Source organism: Morus notabilis, unplaced genomic scaffold (genome assembly GCF_000414095.1).
Source record: "Morus notabilis unplaced genomic scaffold, ASM41409v2 Scaffold724, whole genome shotgun sequence".
Taxonomy (NCBI): domain Eukaryota; kingdom Viridiplantae; phylum Streptophyta; class Magnoliopsida; order Rosales; family Moraceae; genus Morus; species Morus notabilis.
In genome coordinates this window covers 239,100-253,816 of record NW_010361272.1, presented here as the reverse complement: position 1 = coordinate 253,816, position 14,717 = coordinate 239,100, and the positions used below count along the sequence as shown (strand labels likewise).

At 32.3% G+C, this 14,717-nt stretch overlaps 1 protein-coding gene across 1 annotated transcript in view; it reads right to left on the bottom strand.

Annotated features, from left to right (window-relative positions):
• Positions 1-5,286, bottom strand: part of LOC21393535 (translation initiation factor eIF-2B subunit epsilon) — a 7,624-nt gene extending 2,338 nt beyond the window's left edge. Inside the window, exons 1-8 of the mRNA XM_010099055.2 lie at positions 5,024-5,286; positions 4,486-4,716; positions 3,839-4,153; positions 3,166-3,273; positions 2,163-2,352; positions 1,809-2,071; positions 520-649; positions 133-209 (exon numbers count right to left, since the gene is read on the bottom strand). Of these exons, the coding sequence (XP_010097357.1) occupies positions 133-209; positions 520-649; positions 1,809-2,071; positions 2,163-2,352; positions 3,166-3,273; positions 3,839-4,153; positions 4,486-4,716; positions 5,024-5,158 (1,449 nt within the window). The 5' untranslated portion in view covers positions 5,159-5,286. The remainder of the gene's footprint in view (positions 1-132; positions 210-519; positions 650-1,808; positions 2,072-2,162; positions 2,353-3,165; positions 3,274-3,838; positions 4,154-4,485; positions 4,717-5,023) is intronic.
• Between the last annotated feature and the right edge of the window lie 9,431 nt (positions 5,287-14,717).

The following is a 14,717-nucleotide window of genomic DNA, read 5'->3' as shown; positions in this document are numbered from 1 at the left end:
CCAAAATGGAAAAAGTGGTAGGTGGATATAGTGTGGGGGGGGGGGGGGGGGGGGGGAACTTGAAAAATAAAATATGGGAACAAGGAAAAAAGTGAGACCCAGAGCACAACCGCAAGTGAACAGGAAGCTAACCTGAGATGTAGGCCAACGTTGTGTGTCCAATAGTTCAGATATTTCCCCATTTGATTTATCCGCAGTATCAACCATTGCTGTACATTGAAAAGTAAAGAAATAAGAAAATGTACTAAATTTGGATGTCTCTTATTAGTCAATAACCCATAAATATAAATATATATATACATATGCATATACATATATATCATAAATGTTTTCTGAATCTGATCCTAAGTCCTAGCAAAATATTAAGGCCAAACAGACGCTATCTTGAAAATTGGAAGATGAAAATAAACACACTTCAGATTTCGGAAAATATTTACATAGTAAAAGTAGATTTTCGATAATTATTCAAAATAAAAATGCAAAATGTCGATGCATGAGATGAAGAGCAAAAGTTATTACGTGGAATGTCGACAATCCCACTGCTATTGTCAGCATACTCCAGCTCTTCATCACTATCTTGCTTGGTTGGCTGTTGGAATAAAGACACCTTCGAGTATGAAGGAACAACAAATTGCTGCCCTATCACAACCTGCAGGTAAGCAAACCCAGAAGAACTTAAAACCTAAAAGTGGCCAATTATCCAGAAATGTATGTTGGTTTGACTAATTCCAATGGACCGTAAGTAAAAAGAAAGAACAGAACAAGACAAAAGAAGAAACTCCTAAAAACTATTTGTTAAAGTATAAAACTATTGTTGGCCCACATCCCAACAACTTAAGTTTTTAGGATGGATTGGTAAACTAACATGGTATCAGAGCGGGAGGTCCTGAGTTCAAATCCCCATAATTGCACTCTTTATCCCCATTTAAATTGTCATCATGTGTTGGGTCTTTAATATATCTCGGGCTTAAATATTCACGTGTTGGGCTTTCTAATTAATTTACCCACACGATTGCCCATTGTTCAGCTCACACGTGAGGGGGAGTGTTAAAGTATAAAACTATTGTTGACCTACCTCCCAACAGCTTAAGCTTTTGGGATGGATTGGTAATCTAACACTATTTCTCTTTAAATGGCTTCGTGCCAAGAGCAAGAGGGGATATAATACACGCTTCCATAGCAACCAACATATATATTCCGGGAAGATTTTTTTTTTTTTTTTCAATTAGTCTTTTTAAAAGTACTGTTTAAATATGCAGCAAGTTCAAATAGGGGATATACAAATAAAAACATATTAGCTGAAAGAAGATATCAAGACACTGTCCAAAACTATTCAGATCCCTAAAATGATGAGACTATTGTACTGTCAGAATTCTTTAGAAATAGTGAAATACTATAGGTTACAAATATAAATAAACATATGCCTCCACGAATTTGAATTCTTATATAGGACGATTTGGACCAGTAAGTGACGAGGCAAAGCCACTATGCGGCTCAAAAACGATTTGTATCTTGCAACTATATTTTTCAAAACACCCATCGCAAAGTTGATTTGGCAAAAAAGGTAGGGCTAAAACAGTAATTACACTTTTGTAAATTGTACTAAATTTGACACCTCATCATTTAAGATATAAGCCAGATATTTTTTTCATGATGTGCGCCATTGCTCTCACAATTTTCTAATATATAAATGTCCACCAAACAAGAAAGAATTAGCATCTCATTTCAGCAAAAAATAAAAAAGTAATAAAAAAGTGTGACATTTCATAATTAATACAGGTCCCATTAATAAAAACACAAGCACATACCTTGAGTGACAAAACTACTCCAGGCTCCAACACTGCACCAGATTTCATTATAACTCCATCACACACTATGGCATGCCTTAGCTTGCAGCCATCTTCAATGATGACATTATCCCAAATATAGGAACCTTCTATAGAAACATTTGCTCCAATACTACACCCTTTCCCAATAACTGAATTCGAAATGCTTGTGTTGTCCCCAATTTTGGTGCCATTTCCAATAACTGTAAATGGACCAATCTTCGCAGAACGTTGTTGCCCTATTTCTGGAGAGTAATAAGTTTATGAAATCAATATCACAGGGATTTCTACTATCCGACTAAACAAAGGATATCTTATACAATCTATGTTTTTTACCTGATGCTCGATACATTCCTTGTCTTTCTAATTTAGTCGTAGAATTCTCAAAGCACATAACATCAGGCACAAGAGGATACGTCCAACGTTGAATTATGTCTTTACTAATAGTGTCATAGCTTCGGAAGTTGTCGATCCTAGCCGCATAACTTGAGTGAATTTCATGTGTGAATATTTTGTAACCCATAATCTGTTGAATGGATAGATGGTGAAGAAATGCAAAACAAAAATAAACATAAAAGTATATGTGCAAAAATGAAAACAATACGTAGAGTCATGGTACCAAGAACAAGAAAGGAAAAGTGAAGTATCAGATAACTTGCATGACAGTCCTTTTGAGAATTAATTACGAACTTATATATAATTGTCTCAAAATAACAGAAAAGCGTATTTGTAATGTAGCATAATGGCACCGTATATGCATAAATGGACAAACACAAAACTGAGGCAATGAAGAAAGAATATCAAAAGGCCCCACAAAAAGGAATCACCTGCATCCCTCATGCATATACCAAAATCAATGCTTAAACATTAGAACCCAGTACAACCAACCACACCCAATAAAATTCCTCAATCAAAAAAAAAAAGGCTTCATAAGTCATAACCCAGGTGATCAAATCATAACCTGGTTTTTTTCCACTACAAGCCAAATTATCACTAGAAAATATTGCCGAAGAACACACAGACTAAACTACCAAAAGTTTGACTATATAATTCCTCGAAGTAATTCCACTTCAAACCTAAACCACCCTCGACTCCCCCATTTTAAACACACAAAAAAGAAAGTTACCACACTTCAATTCCTTATTGTTAGTCACTCTCTAAGTTGACACCATCAGACAAGTGTTTGACCAATTATAGGCATAAATAGTTAGAACTTAATCAAACAAAGATCTTTCTTCAGTATTACACAAAAAATGATGATGTGAAAGAAAATATGAGTTCCCAAAGCAGCCTAGTTATGTTTACGTTGGTTAAAAAAAGTTTAGTAAGAAACACGTACATCATCAACAAGCAATCCCTTGACAAAATGGCGTCGTAGATGTTGATAATCGAAATTATCTGTGAAAAGACTAAGGACCTCTGGAGAGCAGATATCAATATAGCAATCCTGCACATAGATAACACGGAAATATGTGGTTAAATTGTAGTAAAGACTCCACAGCTCCTCTGAGTAATTCATGGGAAAAATAAACATAAATAAAAGTAATGCCAGAGAGAATCTCTATTAATGAAATTGTGAATGGCCGCTAACACGTACATAATATGAATTACCAAATTGAAAATAATAATAACCATAATAACCAATAACCTCTGTTTCTTTCCTATGACTTGCATACCAAAAAGACTATTCAAGAGTACCATTTCCCTACTTCACAGTAATAAGTTACAGTCATGTAAAGTATTTTAAAACACAAACTCGCGCAAGCGCAAACAAGTATTTTAAAACACAAACTCGCGCAAGCGCAAACAAAACCCTAAAAACCTTAAAAAACCCTAAAAACCTTAAAAATCCCTAAAAAAACTCTAAAACCCCTAAAAAAACCTAAAACCCCTAAAAAAAACCCTTAAAACCCCTAAAAACCCTAAAAAACCCTAAAACCCCTTAAAAAACCCAAAAATATATTAATGACCAGTCAGAAACAAGAGACGTTTAAGGGAATTGAGGAATATACTTGTTTGTCATTGTGCAGTGAAATTGAAGTATTATCAGCGAGTAATAATTTATCCAAATATATTGCTCCCTTTGAATGGTCCGCCTTGTCCTCATAATACAATAGCTGTTTTGTAGTGGGATCTATTGCCATATAAAGTTCATCAGTACCAAGTCGGGATTGATGAGTGATCTGGGAAGGCTTTGATCGTTTAATCACCATTGTCATAACAGCATTATTATCTTTTTTCCGTCTCTCCTTGTGTTCTTGAAGCGCCCGAGTAAGCGACATGTTGCTTACAGTATCTCCGCTAATTAGGACAAAATCTCCATGTATCTTCAGACGCAACAGAATATCGCAAGAATGTTAGAATAAAACTGATCTGCAACCTTCATATGAAAAGGAAAATACAATCTAATTTCTTTAGAACAAAGCATGAATAATCTCTGAAGAAAATCATATCCAACAATTGCAATCTAAGAACATGAAAAGAAAAACTACAACTCTCTGGACTCAAATATAACATGATACCATAGCCATCTCATTTTTCCATCTCAAAATCATGCAGACAATTACAGTCTCTCAAGACGATAAATCTAAGCCTAACTTTTTGAATAAGTATATAATGAATTTCACACTTATCTAAGGAAACAAAGATCCCAACATACCACATTGCGCTCGTATATCAACCGCAGCGCATCTCCAGCACTCACGGAATTATGCGACTCAATCGTTTGGACCGAGAAATTCGGTTGAGAAAACCACTCAGAAGTCTCGAGGTAATCAATCACTTGCTTGGAATGAGCGCAGCAAAAAACAAAAACTTCCTCAACACCAGCTGATTCAAGCCATGCTAAGGTGTAATTGATCATTGGGACATTCACTAATGGTAGCAGTACCTTCAAAAAAAAAAATTACTCAATTTAAAGGTTGATAATTTAAGCAATAACAAGCATATATACAATACAAATTTCAACTTCTTTTGCAGATTTTTTCAACAGTGTCCCGAAATTCTTCTTTATCGTACAAAATCAAATCTTCCATATACATTGATACACGCAACTCAAAACCTTATACATTAACATACACAAACCAAGCAAGACCTCGTGTAACTAATACATACAAAACATATATAATATAAATACATGTGTGTGTAGTGTATAGATATATATATATATATATAGAGAGAGAGAGAGAGAGAGAGACCTTGGGACGTTCAAGGGTGATAGGGCGGAAAGTGGTGGCGAAACTGTCAGCCAAGAGAATGGCCTGCAAGGGGACACGTGTCAAATCCTCGTGATCCTCTGAGACCCTGGATGCTCCTTTTTTCTGAGCACCCATGGCTGCTCTTCTTCTTCTTCTTCAGATAAATAGAAGAAACAAATTGCAATAACAAAATAAAAAATACTGTAATTCAGAATTTTCGATTTAAGAAATTTTGTTCTTTAAATCGATGCCTTAATGCGACAACTCAGATTGATCCTTTTAGGAGGAAAAAACCCTAATAATTCTCAGTGTGAATATCGGCAAGTATTCATCTTCTTCGGTTCAGGATTTTCTGTTCGAGTTGGGCCTAAACTTGAACAGCAAATTACAGCCCAACAAAAGACCCAATTCTACGTACGAACGTAAGGTTGGGCTTGGGTCCAGTTGGAAACAAGGTGGGTAATCTGCCAAGTGGCTCCTTTTAGGACTTCCGATTTAACTAATCGAAAACGACATGTACTTGATTTTGAGACTAGATCCGATGATGGACATAAAGTTGTGTTAATTGAAATTAAATGGAGTAAAAGTTGGAAAAGGACCTTCTACCAAAAAAAATAAATAGGATAAATGGCACGAACATCAAACTCTTTAAAAAGTGACTGTTTAGTCTTTAAATTTTTTTTGATGAAACGAATCTTAAACTATTTAAAATAGTGCAATATAATTATTTTCGTCAGCATAATAACTTAAAAGGGTGACATTATGGTCATTTACTTCTTTATGAGGTGATTTTTTAGTCCCAATCTACTTTAATAGGTTAGTCCCTATTTTTGGACGACATTTAACGAAAATGACGACATTACACCCTTTTAAATAGTTTGAGGCTCGTTTCGTCAAAAAAAAAAAAGTTTAAGAACCAAATTGTCACCTTTTTAAAAGTTTAGGATCATTCGTGTCAATTACCTAAATAAATAAACGACTGGTATGAATTAATTTTATCAAGTTGCAGTTACAAAAAACTTGAAAGAGTTTTGTTTCTCATAAGCATTTTCTAGAGAGAGAGTTGGAGAGAGTGAGAAGGTTCTTGGAGAGCAGATGCTGGCTGGAGCTCCGGCATTGCTTTCGGGTGCGTCGCCGATCTCCCAGTAGTGAAATTTGGTCCTCCAACTCGTATCGTCGTGGGCTTCTCGTTGGTGGTGGTGGTGTACAATGTGGTGGCTCCATTTTTGGCAGATTTAAACCGGTTAGGAGCTTGGAAGCCAAATGGATGGTCTATTTTATCGGGAGAGTTTTCCACTTGGTGGTAGACATTTCTTCGTTGTCTATCTTCCTCGATGGTCCTTTGGCCAAACACCTTTCACCGGAGGTTTCTACTAGTAGTGGTCGAAGGTTTTTTTTTTCTTATTGTCTCTTTTGTGTGTTGTATTAAGCATGGTGGTTTCTCCACCTGATTATTGTCTAGTTTGTTATTTTTTGTTAGATTTAAGTGCTCGGCTTAATGCGATAGGGTGATTTTGGTTCGGCTAGAATTTTTTCTATGCCTTGTAGATGTCCCTTTTATGTGGGTTTTGATAACCTGCCCCTCCAGCGCTCGATAGCCTATATTGAAGATAGGGGTTTTTTCTAGTTGAGCTTTCAGTCCGCTCGTTGTTAGTGTGCCAAGGTGCTTTCCTGGTTTCAAGCCTCAGACGTGCGTATGTCCCTTTGATGGATTAGCATTGTACTAAGACGATTGTTTATCAGTATTTTAATAAAAATACAATTTTCCTTTAAAAAAAATTCAATCAAGTTGCTTCTTCCACTTTATTATATATCTTAATTTCAGAAATCCGCCACTTTTACCTTTTTTTCCCCTTTAAAAATAACTTCATTGAATTGTTAGTTACTCTAACAATATATTACTCAAAATATATTGATTTTTAAATGGATGAAGAATTTTAAAATTTAATTACGTACAAAATTAGTATATCATCAATGTATTTTTTTACACTATGTATCACATTCATGTTCATTATATTTCACATGTATTCCTTATACATATGATTATTTAGACAAACACAGTCAGTAAAGGATTATTTAGTTTTTTTGTACCTTATGTATATTCCACTTGAAATTTCCAATTTTATGCAAATATTCGTTGTTTTTCTTTTTACTTTTTTTACTATCATCGACATTATATTCATTCGATATTTTCACAAATCCACGATATTTCCGTCAACTTAAGACTTTTTCATCATTGGCTGTAAAAACACTTTGTAAACAATTTTTCTTTTTTAGGCATTAGTATTTTAATTACTTTCTCTCGCTCCTTTTTATTTAAACAATATTGTTGAAGTTAACAGCCTTTTAAGTTAGTTTAACAAAATCTAAAATCTCTGCGTACCCATGAAAAGGCTCTCTCCGTGTCTGTGAACTTAAAAAAAAAAAAAAAAAAAAAAAAAAAAAAAAAAAAGGAAATGTGCAAAAAACTATAGCTTTTTAAAAAATATCCGTTCACTTTACCGATTCGAGTTTAGAATTTTAGTTTTGCTACAGTAAAAAGTTTTCAGAAACAGTCACATTTAATTTTTTTACTACAGTAAAAAACTCTCACATAAAATCACATCTCAACTCGAATTATAAACTCAAATCAGCGAAATGAACGGGCATATTCTTAAATTTTTTACATTAAAAAAATCCACCTTATAACTAAAAAAGATCAATGATTTACGTGATTGAAGCTTTATACATTACACGGTGGTAAAGTAATGATTAACTAATCTATAATTTATCAAGATCAGTCAATAATTCATAAAAATCAGTTAAAATTTATGAAAATGAATTTTCTTTAAAAAAATTGTTTTTAAATTTAGCAAAAATGAGATATAATTAAAGTCAACTTTAAAAATGATAGACCACGCCCTCCACGGTTGCTCAAAAAAATAGCACATTAGAAAACGTGCACTTAAGTTGTATACTTGTGACAATCTAGAGATAGTTATGAGAAGAAAAAAATAATAATAATAAACTCAGGCACAGATATAGTTATAGTAAGCAATTTTTGCACGTATTTTAATTGTTAAATAAGAATAAGCCATTTATTCAGCAGAGAGAGAGAGAGGATAAGTCATTAGTATTCCTGAATCTGTTTATCAAATTGAAAAAGATAATGAAGAAAAAGAAGTATCACGATCACGATCCATGTTTTCCTTCTTTGAAGCTTTGGTACATATTCTACGCGATATGCTTTGTTGTCTTTGGCTAATTAACAAATTACGCTAATCCATCCGAATTCGTATTTAATGCTGTCTCGTATGGATCAAGTGGAATTGGGCTTACCAATATTATATTTCGGGAGAAAGAAGAAAATAGGTCAAGACTTTAGATTAATTAAAATTAATATGTTAATAATTTACATAAGTTAATAAATAGGTCAAATTACTGTTTTCGTCCATAATTTGTCTGATTATGAACCATAACTTGACAAGTTATTCACGATTTTTATCCATAACTTGTCTGGTTATGAACCATAACTTGATAAATTTGTCCATAACTTATCTGGTTGTGAATCATAACTTAACAAGTTATGGCCTATTAATTTATATAACTAAAAATTAACCTATATATTTTCTTAAACTTTTCATATTAGCCTATTTTTTACTATTTTTGAGGTATTTTTTAAAAGAATATTATTAGCAAAAATAACATTTTAAAAAAAATACCTCAAAAAAATATCATATTAAGAAAAGTGGAATTGGACTTATTGGAGCCACGTTATGCTGCTCAGTGCATATCAGGAGTTTCTTCAAAAGTGTTGGTTTTGTTGGGACGTGCGAGCATTGCGCTTATCACATGGGCTACCATGCCCATGTACATATGCACATGTGTATTATATAAGTGTAGACACTCATTATATATATATATATATATATATATACACACGATATTTTTCTGAGGTGACACGCAATATATAAAGTTATACACATATATCCATCCAAATTAGAAATAGTCTAAGAGAGAAGTTTTATTTTATTATATTTTTTGTATTTTTTTGAAGGGGCATAGTTTTTTAGCCCCCAAACAAGAAACAACTGGCCACTCAACTATGATAACATTTTTGAATATTGTTTTTTCAATAATTCCTTCACGTACGCCACGTATCTCATAGCGTGGAAATAAAGTCAGAATCAAATATTATTATTTTGAAAAATTGAAGGAAAAAAAACAAAAAGTTGTGGCCCGCTTTAGGGGAGAAAAAAAAATCTAGACTCCTTTTGTCCGTTCATTTTACGAGTACGATACATACGACATATCTATTTAATTCTCAACAATTATGTTCTGGAGACATCACACGTGATTTCAACAATTTTTTTTTTATTTATTTTTTTTAAAGTAAGGCCTCCAAACGGAGGTAAAAAACATTATTAAAACAAGTTTGAAAACGACCAAGGTACAACTAAAGATTCAAGGACCAACAAGGACCAAAAACTGAGCATACAAGTAGACTTAAAGAACTCACTTAAGAGTCCGTGCACCAATCGACAGAGCTAAATGAAACCTTAATTTTGAACAGAGATAAACTCCTATTGTTAGTGATTCTAATAACCACAGTTGACCATATATTGACCCATTCCTGACATAAGACACTGCCAAACAACACTAGAGGCATGGGAAAACCATCCTCTAGGGCAAACCCATCACATAAACACAATACAAAACACACTAAACATAACACGAAAGGTTGGTGGGGAGACCACTACCCTTATTACGCCAAACACAGAGCAGAAACAACATAAAATACAAAGTCCGAGTGCCACCGCCACAACAATCTGTGAAGCCGAAATCCTTCCACGCTAACCTCCTAAGGGCCTTAGCCACCCAGCTCCGGCCTCCCAACCATCGGAGAGCTCCAAAATCCCCTCCACGAAAAACCCCTCGAGTGTTCCAAATCCGCCTCATCTTACCCACCACCGGCGGCACGAACCCCCCACCATCATGGGAGGGCCCTTAAACACCGGTAGACACCGAATGGCGCCCAGATCAGCCAAACTCGCCGCAACAACCCTATGTCGAGCCAACATTAACCCCCCACCGACCTAACCCGATTCCAGCAACGAACTGAGCCTCCTTCCTCCTCCGTGGACGACAGTTGCTATTCCCTCCGCGAAACTAGACCCAGATCGACGATGGCTAGCCCTCTCCCTGTAACTGACCCGAACTTCGACCCAGACCCAAACTTCCTCCACTGACGGCACAAACCCTGGCAGCGTGCATATCGGTTGATAGCGGACCCCCATATGAAGAACGGCGGCAAGAGGACCGGCAACGCGCTGGCCCACCTGCCGCAAAACTCTCTCTACTTTTCTCTTTCTCGTGCTTTCTCTCTATGATTTCAACATAAATTGCAAAAAGTATGGCCCTTATCGTACGAATTGTGGTCAAGTTTGATAACAACACATAAAAAACTATTGAACGATTTCAACGCATCAAATTTACAGATTGTTCAATAATTTTTTATGTGTTGTTATCAAATTTGACCACAGTTCGTACGATAAAGGGCCATACTTTTTGCACGTAAAAAAAAAGAAAAAAAATTTCTAAAGTCGATCGAACTGAGTGATAATAAGAGTCCAACATTAACTCATTTATCACTTTACAGCTTTAGTTAATGGGGTATAGTTTTTATTTTTCACTAAAATAAAAAAAGTATATCTTTTTTATAAAAAAAATAAAAGAGGTATATATTTATCTTTTTTTGATAATTTTCAAAAATATTCTAACACTATTTTATTTTTACTACGATTGTTAAATTTATCTCATGTCATCAATAACTTGCATGTTATCTTTTTATAACCCGTAAATTATCACTTTATATCCCACAAGTTATTTCTATAGTAGCATTAAAATTTTGTACAGTGATATAAATAATAGAGTTGAAAAAATAATAGTTAAATTTGAAATTTTCTCTTTCTTTTTTACAAAACTTTAAAGGAGCGTATGGTTAACAAAAATATTCATGAACTTTCTCTGATAATTTTTATAAAAATAAACTATAATAGTTTTTTATCTTTTAATTGTTAAATTTATATAAAAATATGTTTATTTTATATATTTTTTAATTTAGAGCTCGTTTAGTTGGAGGATTCATTCTCTGATTCGAATCATAATTCATAATTCGTTATAATATTTTCTCTCATAAAAAATACACGTAAATCAAATATGATTCTAATCTCATGATTTTAATTCATAAATTAAATGGGTGTTTAATATGATTTTAAAGCGCTGAGTATATAGATGGAAAAAGTGCTAACTTTATCGTTGATTGCGTGATTGCCATCAACGTCAAGGGACCGTGATTCATGAGACCTTTGGATAAAGCCAAACTAGCCAGGTGCAGCTCCTTTAAGTGATTGTCCTTGTTTTATTTCCTTTTTGTTTCTCGTCACAATTATTGAGAGAATAAACTAAAACCGGCTTTTTCTATAAAACCCGTTTTATCTAATGTCTATACTTATAGGGCTGAGTTTAGTATTGCTGTGTATATATAGAAGAACGGAAAGCACGTATTGGATTGGATTTCCACCAAAATGTGGTTGTTCTTCTTAATTTCTCTTTTTGTCTTTATTATTTTCTTATTTTCTTTTTTCCTCCCCAAGATCTTATATATTTTTAAAGTGGATTTACAAAAAAAAAGACCTTTTTTATTTATTCCTATAATATTTTTTTTTTCCTAAATTAAGTTATACTTGGTCTTTTCTCCCCTTGAATTAGACTCTTAAGAGGCTTTAAGCTTTTTATATATTGTTTTTTTTTGCTAATCACTTTTTGTATATTGTTTGCTCATGTGTACTTTCTAATTATTTTTTTAATCTGATTTGCTCATTAATTTTTTTTGACACATATGCATAAATATTTCCAACAAAAACACACACATTTATCTTTTATTGTAGCGTACATTCCAACATGCCTCTTTTTATTATTTTTTTGAATCTTATATTTTTAAACGTGTCTTATTTTATTTTCTTTTCTAATTTACCTTGTTGAAAAATATTTTCTCGAATGTGATTATGTAGAATTAAGACACAGTCAAGATTTGAATTTATGATAATTTCTATTAAATATAGGAATTCGAACTGAGTCTACTAATAGTCATATGTAGAATGATCTTAATCCGAAGTTATTAACATGCTCATATTTATGAATTTGTATTTTTTTATTTATTCGGTACGGATTTTGATATTCTAAATCTTATTCATTGTATCTTAGAGACATGATGATGTAGGTAGCCGGGAGATGAAATCCATTAATTCTTAAATAAAGAAGTAGATAAATAATTCTCTTGAGGGTTGATTCGGTACTTGAATCAGCAACGAGCTCGTATTCATGAATTTATTTTATAAATATATTATTCATTAGAGAATCAATGGTACTCAAGGATAAAGATGTAATTAGAGAGGTTAACGGATTTCACGTGGCTCTAATTATGAATTAAGGAATGATCTATATGTAATGGTTATATCAAATGGGCACTTCAAAGTTTGAAAGTAAATTATATCTATAATTACGAGAGTGCAATTCCAAGTTTATAGTGGAGTAACTTTAGAATTAATATAATTAATTACTTAATTAATTATAGAGTTTGATTAATTATTAATTTTATTAAAGCTCATAATTATAGGTCCATGAGTCCTCGTGTCATTCTTGTAAATCTACAAGACACTAAGGACAAAATGGGATGTGTTTTTAAAATTATGGAATTTTAAATAAAACACTCAAAAATAATTAATTAGATATTAAATAATGTGATTATTTAATTTGAATTCTGAAACATACGTGTGATGAAGATCACAAGTGTCACACGCCCGCACTGTTATAATCCCTTTGAAATTCAGTTGTTTACTCTCTAAGTTATCTAGTTGACTTATTTGATAAATTATCTAATTGGAATTCAAATTGAATTTAAGTTTGATTTTAATTTTAATTTAAATTTGAGTCAAAATTAGACAACTGGATAAATGAGAAATTTTATATCCGCCTTATCTACAGCATGAGAAAGAAAATTGTTCTAAAATTAAATGAGAATTTTATTTTATTTTAAATAGGTAAAATTAAATATTATCTCTTATTTTATGATTCATTATCTTAAGAGATAAGATCTCTATGACTCTCATAGATACTCTATAAATAGGAAGTTGCAGAAAATTGAAGATCCTAATTTTTTTGGTTTTCAAGTGTTAGTGTGGCCGAATTTTACTGTGTGAAAAAAAAAAGTTCTTCATTCCTAGTTTCACATCACACATGTGTTGATGCTCGTGGAATACTTGAGTGTTTTAAGTGCTAAACCTATTTTGTTTCAAGTATACCTACACACATGTTCTTCGTAGATTTAAAGAATTGATGAAGAAGATTTAAGTATTCTAAATAAGCTCAGAGCAAGAATTGTTCATGATTAAAAAACTCAAGTTATCATTATAATCAGTTGTTAACTATAATTTCTAATCTAATTCTAATTGATGTAAATTAATATATTTTATAGAGTATTTTAAAAATTTTATGAAAATTTTTTGCGATTTCGTAGATATACGCTTTTACATAGATTATTGTTTTCAAAAACCAATATATATATTAAAACGATAATATTTTTTGTGCGGATTTTTTTTTTTTTTTTGTCTTTCAGTAAAACTATTATGAAATATATATATTTTTTTTAGAGTGATAAACAAAAACATAGCTATTCTAAATATATATATATATATATATACACACACATACATACATATATATTGATATTCTAAATAATGCATTAAAAAAAAAACATAACAATGACTGGAGTGGCTGGCTGCGTGAAACCTATCCGAGTTAGACGATAATGGAGTAAAAAAAAAAACCAAAAACTGCCAGCAACCGGTTGATCTAAAGCCCAACTTTTCAATCAACAAAGTAATCGTACAAGATCCCTTATTCCATATGAGTTCACCTGTACTCGTTGTATGTGATCAAACATTGCGGCCGTTTATGGCATCTATTCTAACCATGATTGAAGAATGAGAGTGAGAAATGAGAGTGAGGAATGAGAGTCAATCACATGTTTACTTGTTCTTTTTTATCATAGAATGAGAGTGAGATTGGTAGATCCCACTCAAATTTAGGATTGAAGAATGAGATTGGCACTCCCATACCCTCATTGGAATTGAGACTCTCATTCCTCAAATTAATATTAATTTATTATTATATCCTTATTTTATTTATAAATACACAATTAAAAATAAAATTCAAAAAATAATAAATGCAACATATATTTATTATTTTATTTACCTACTATTATAATATTAGCATAATTATTGTTAATTTTAATATAATAAATATGTATTTTATTTTTAATATGATTAATTTTAATATAATAAGTACATTATATTTTTTAAATTGAAAATATCAAATTGATTTAAAGGGTATATTAGTATTTTTATATTTTTTCATTTTGATTCTGAATGTAAGTAAATGTATGAATGAGATTTAGAATGATTGTAATTCTAAATCCTATCATTAAGTAAACAGTTTATTCTGATTTTAATTTCTTACTCTAAATCCTATTCATTTTGAATCCTACCCACTCTGACTCATGCTCATTTCGATTACGTGTAGGTAAACATACTATTAATACCTTCTCTTTCAGTTTCAGCTGTCCCGTGCCACACGCCTGTCTGTCTGTCTGTCT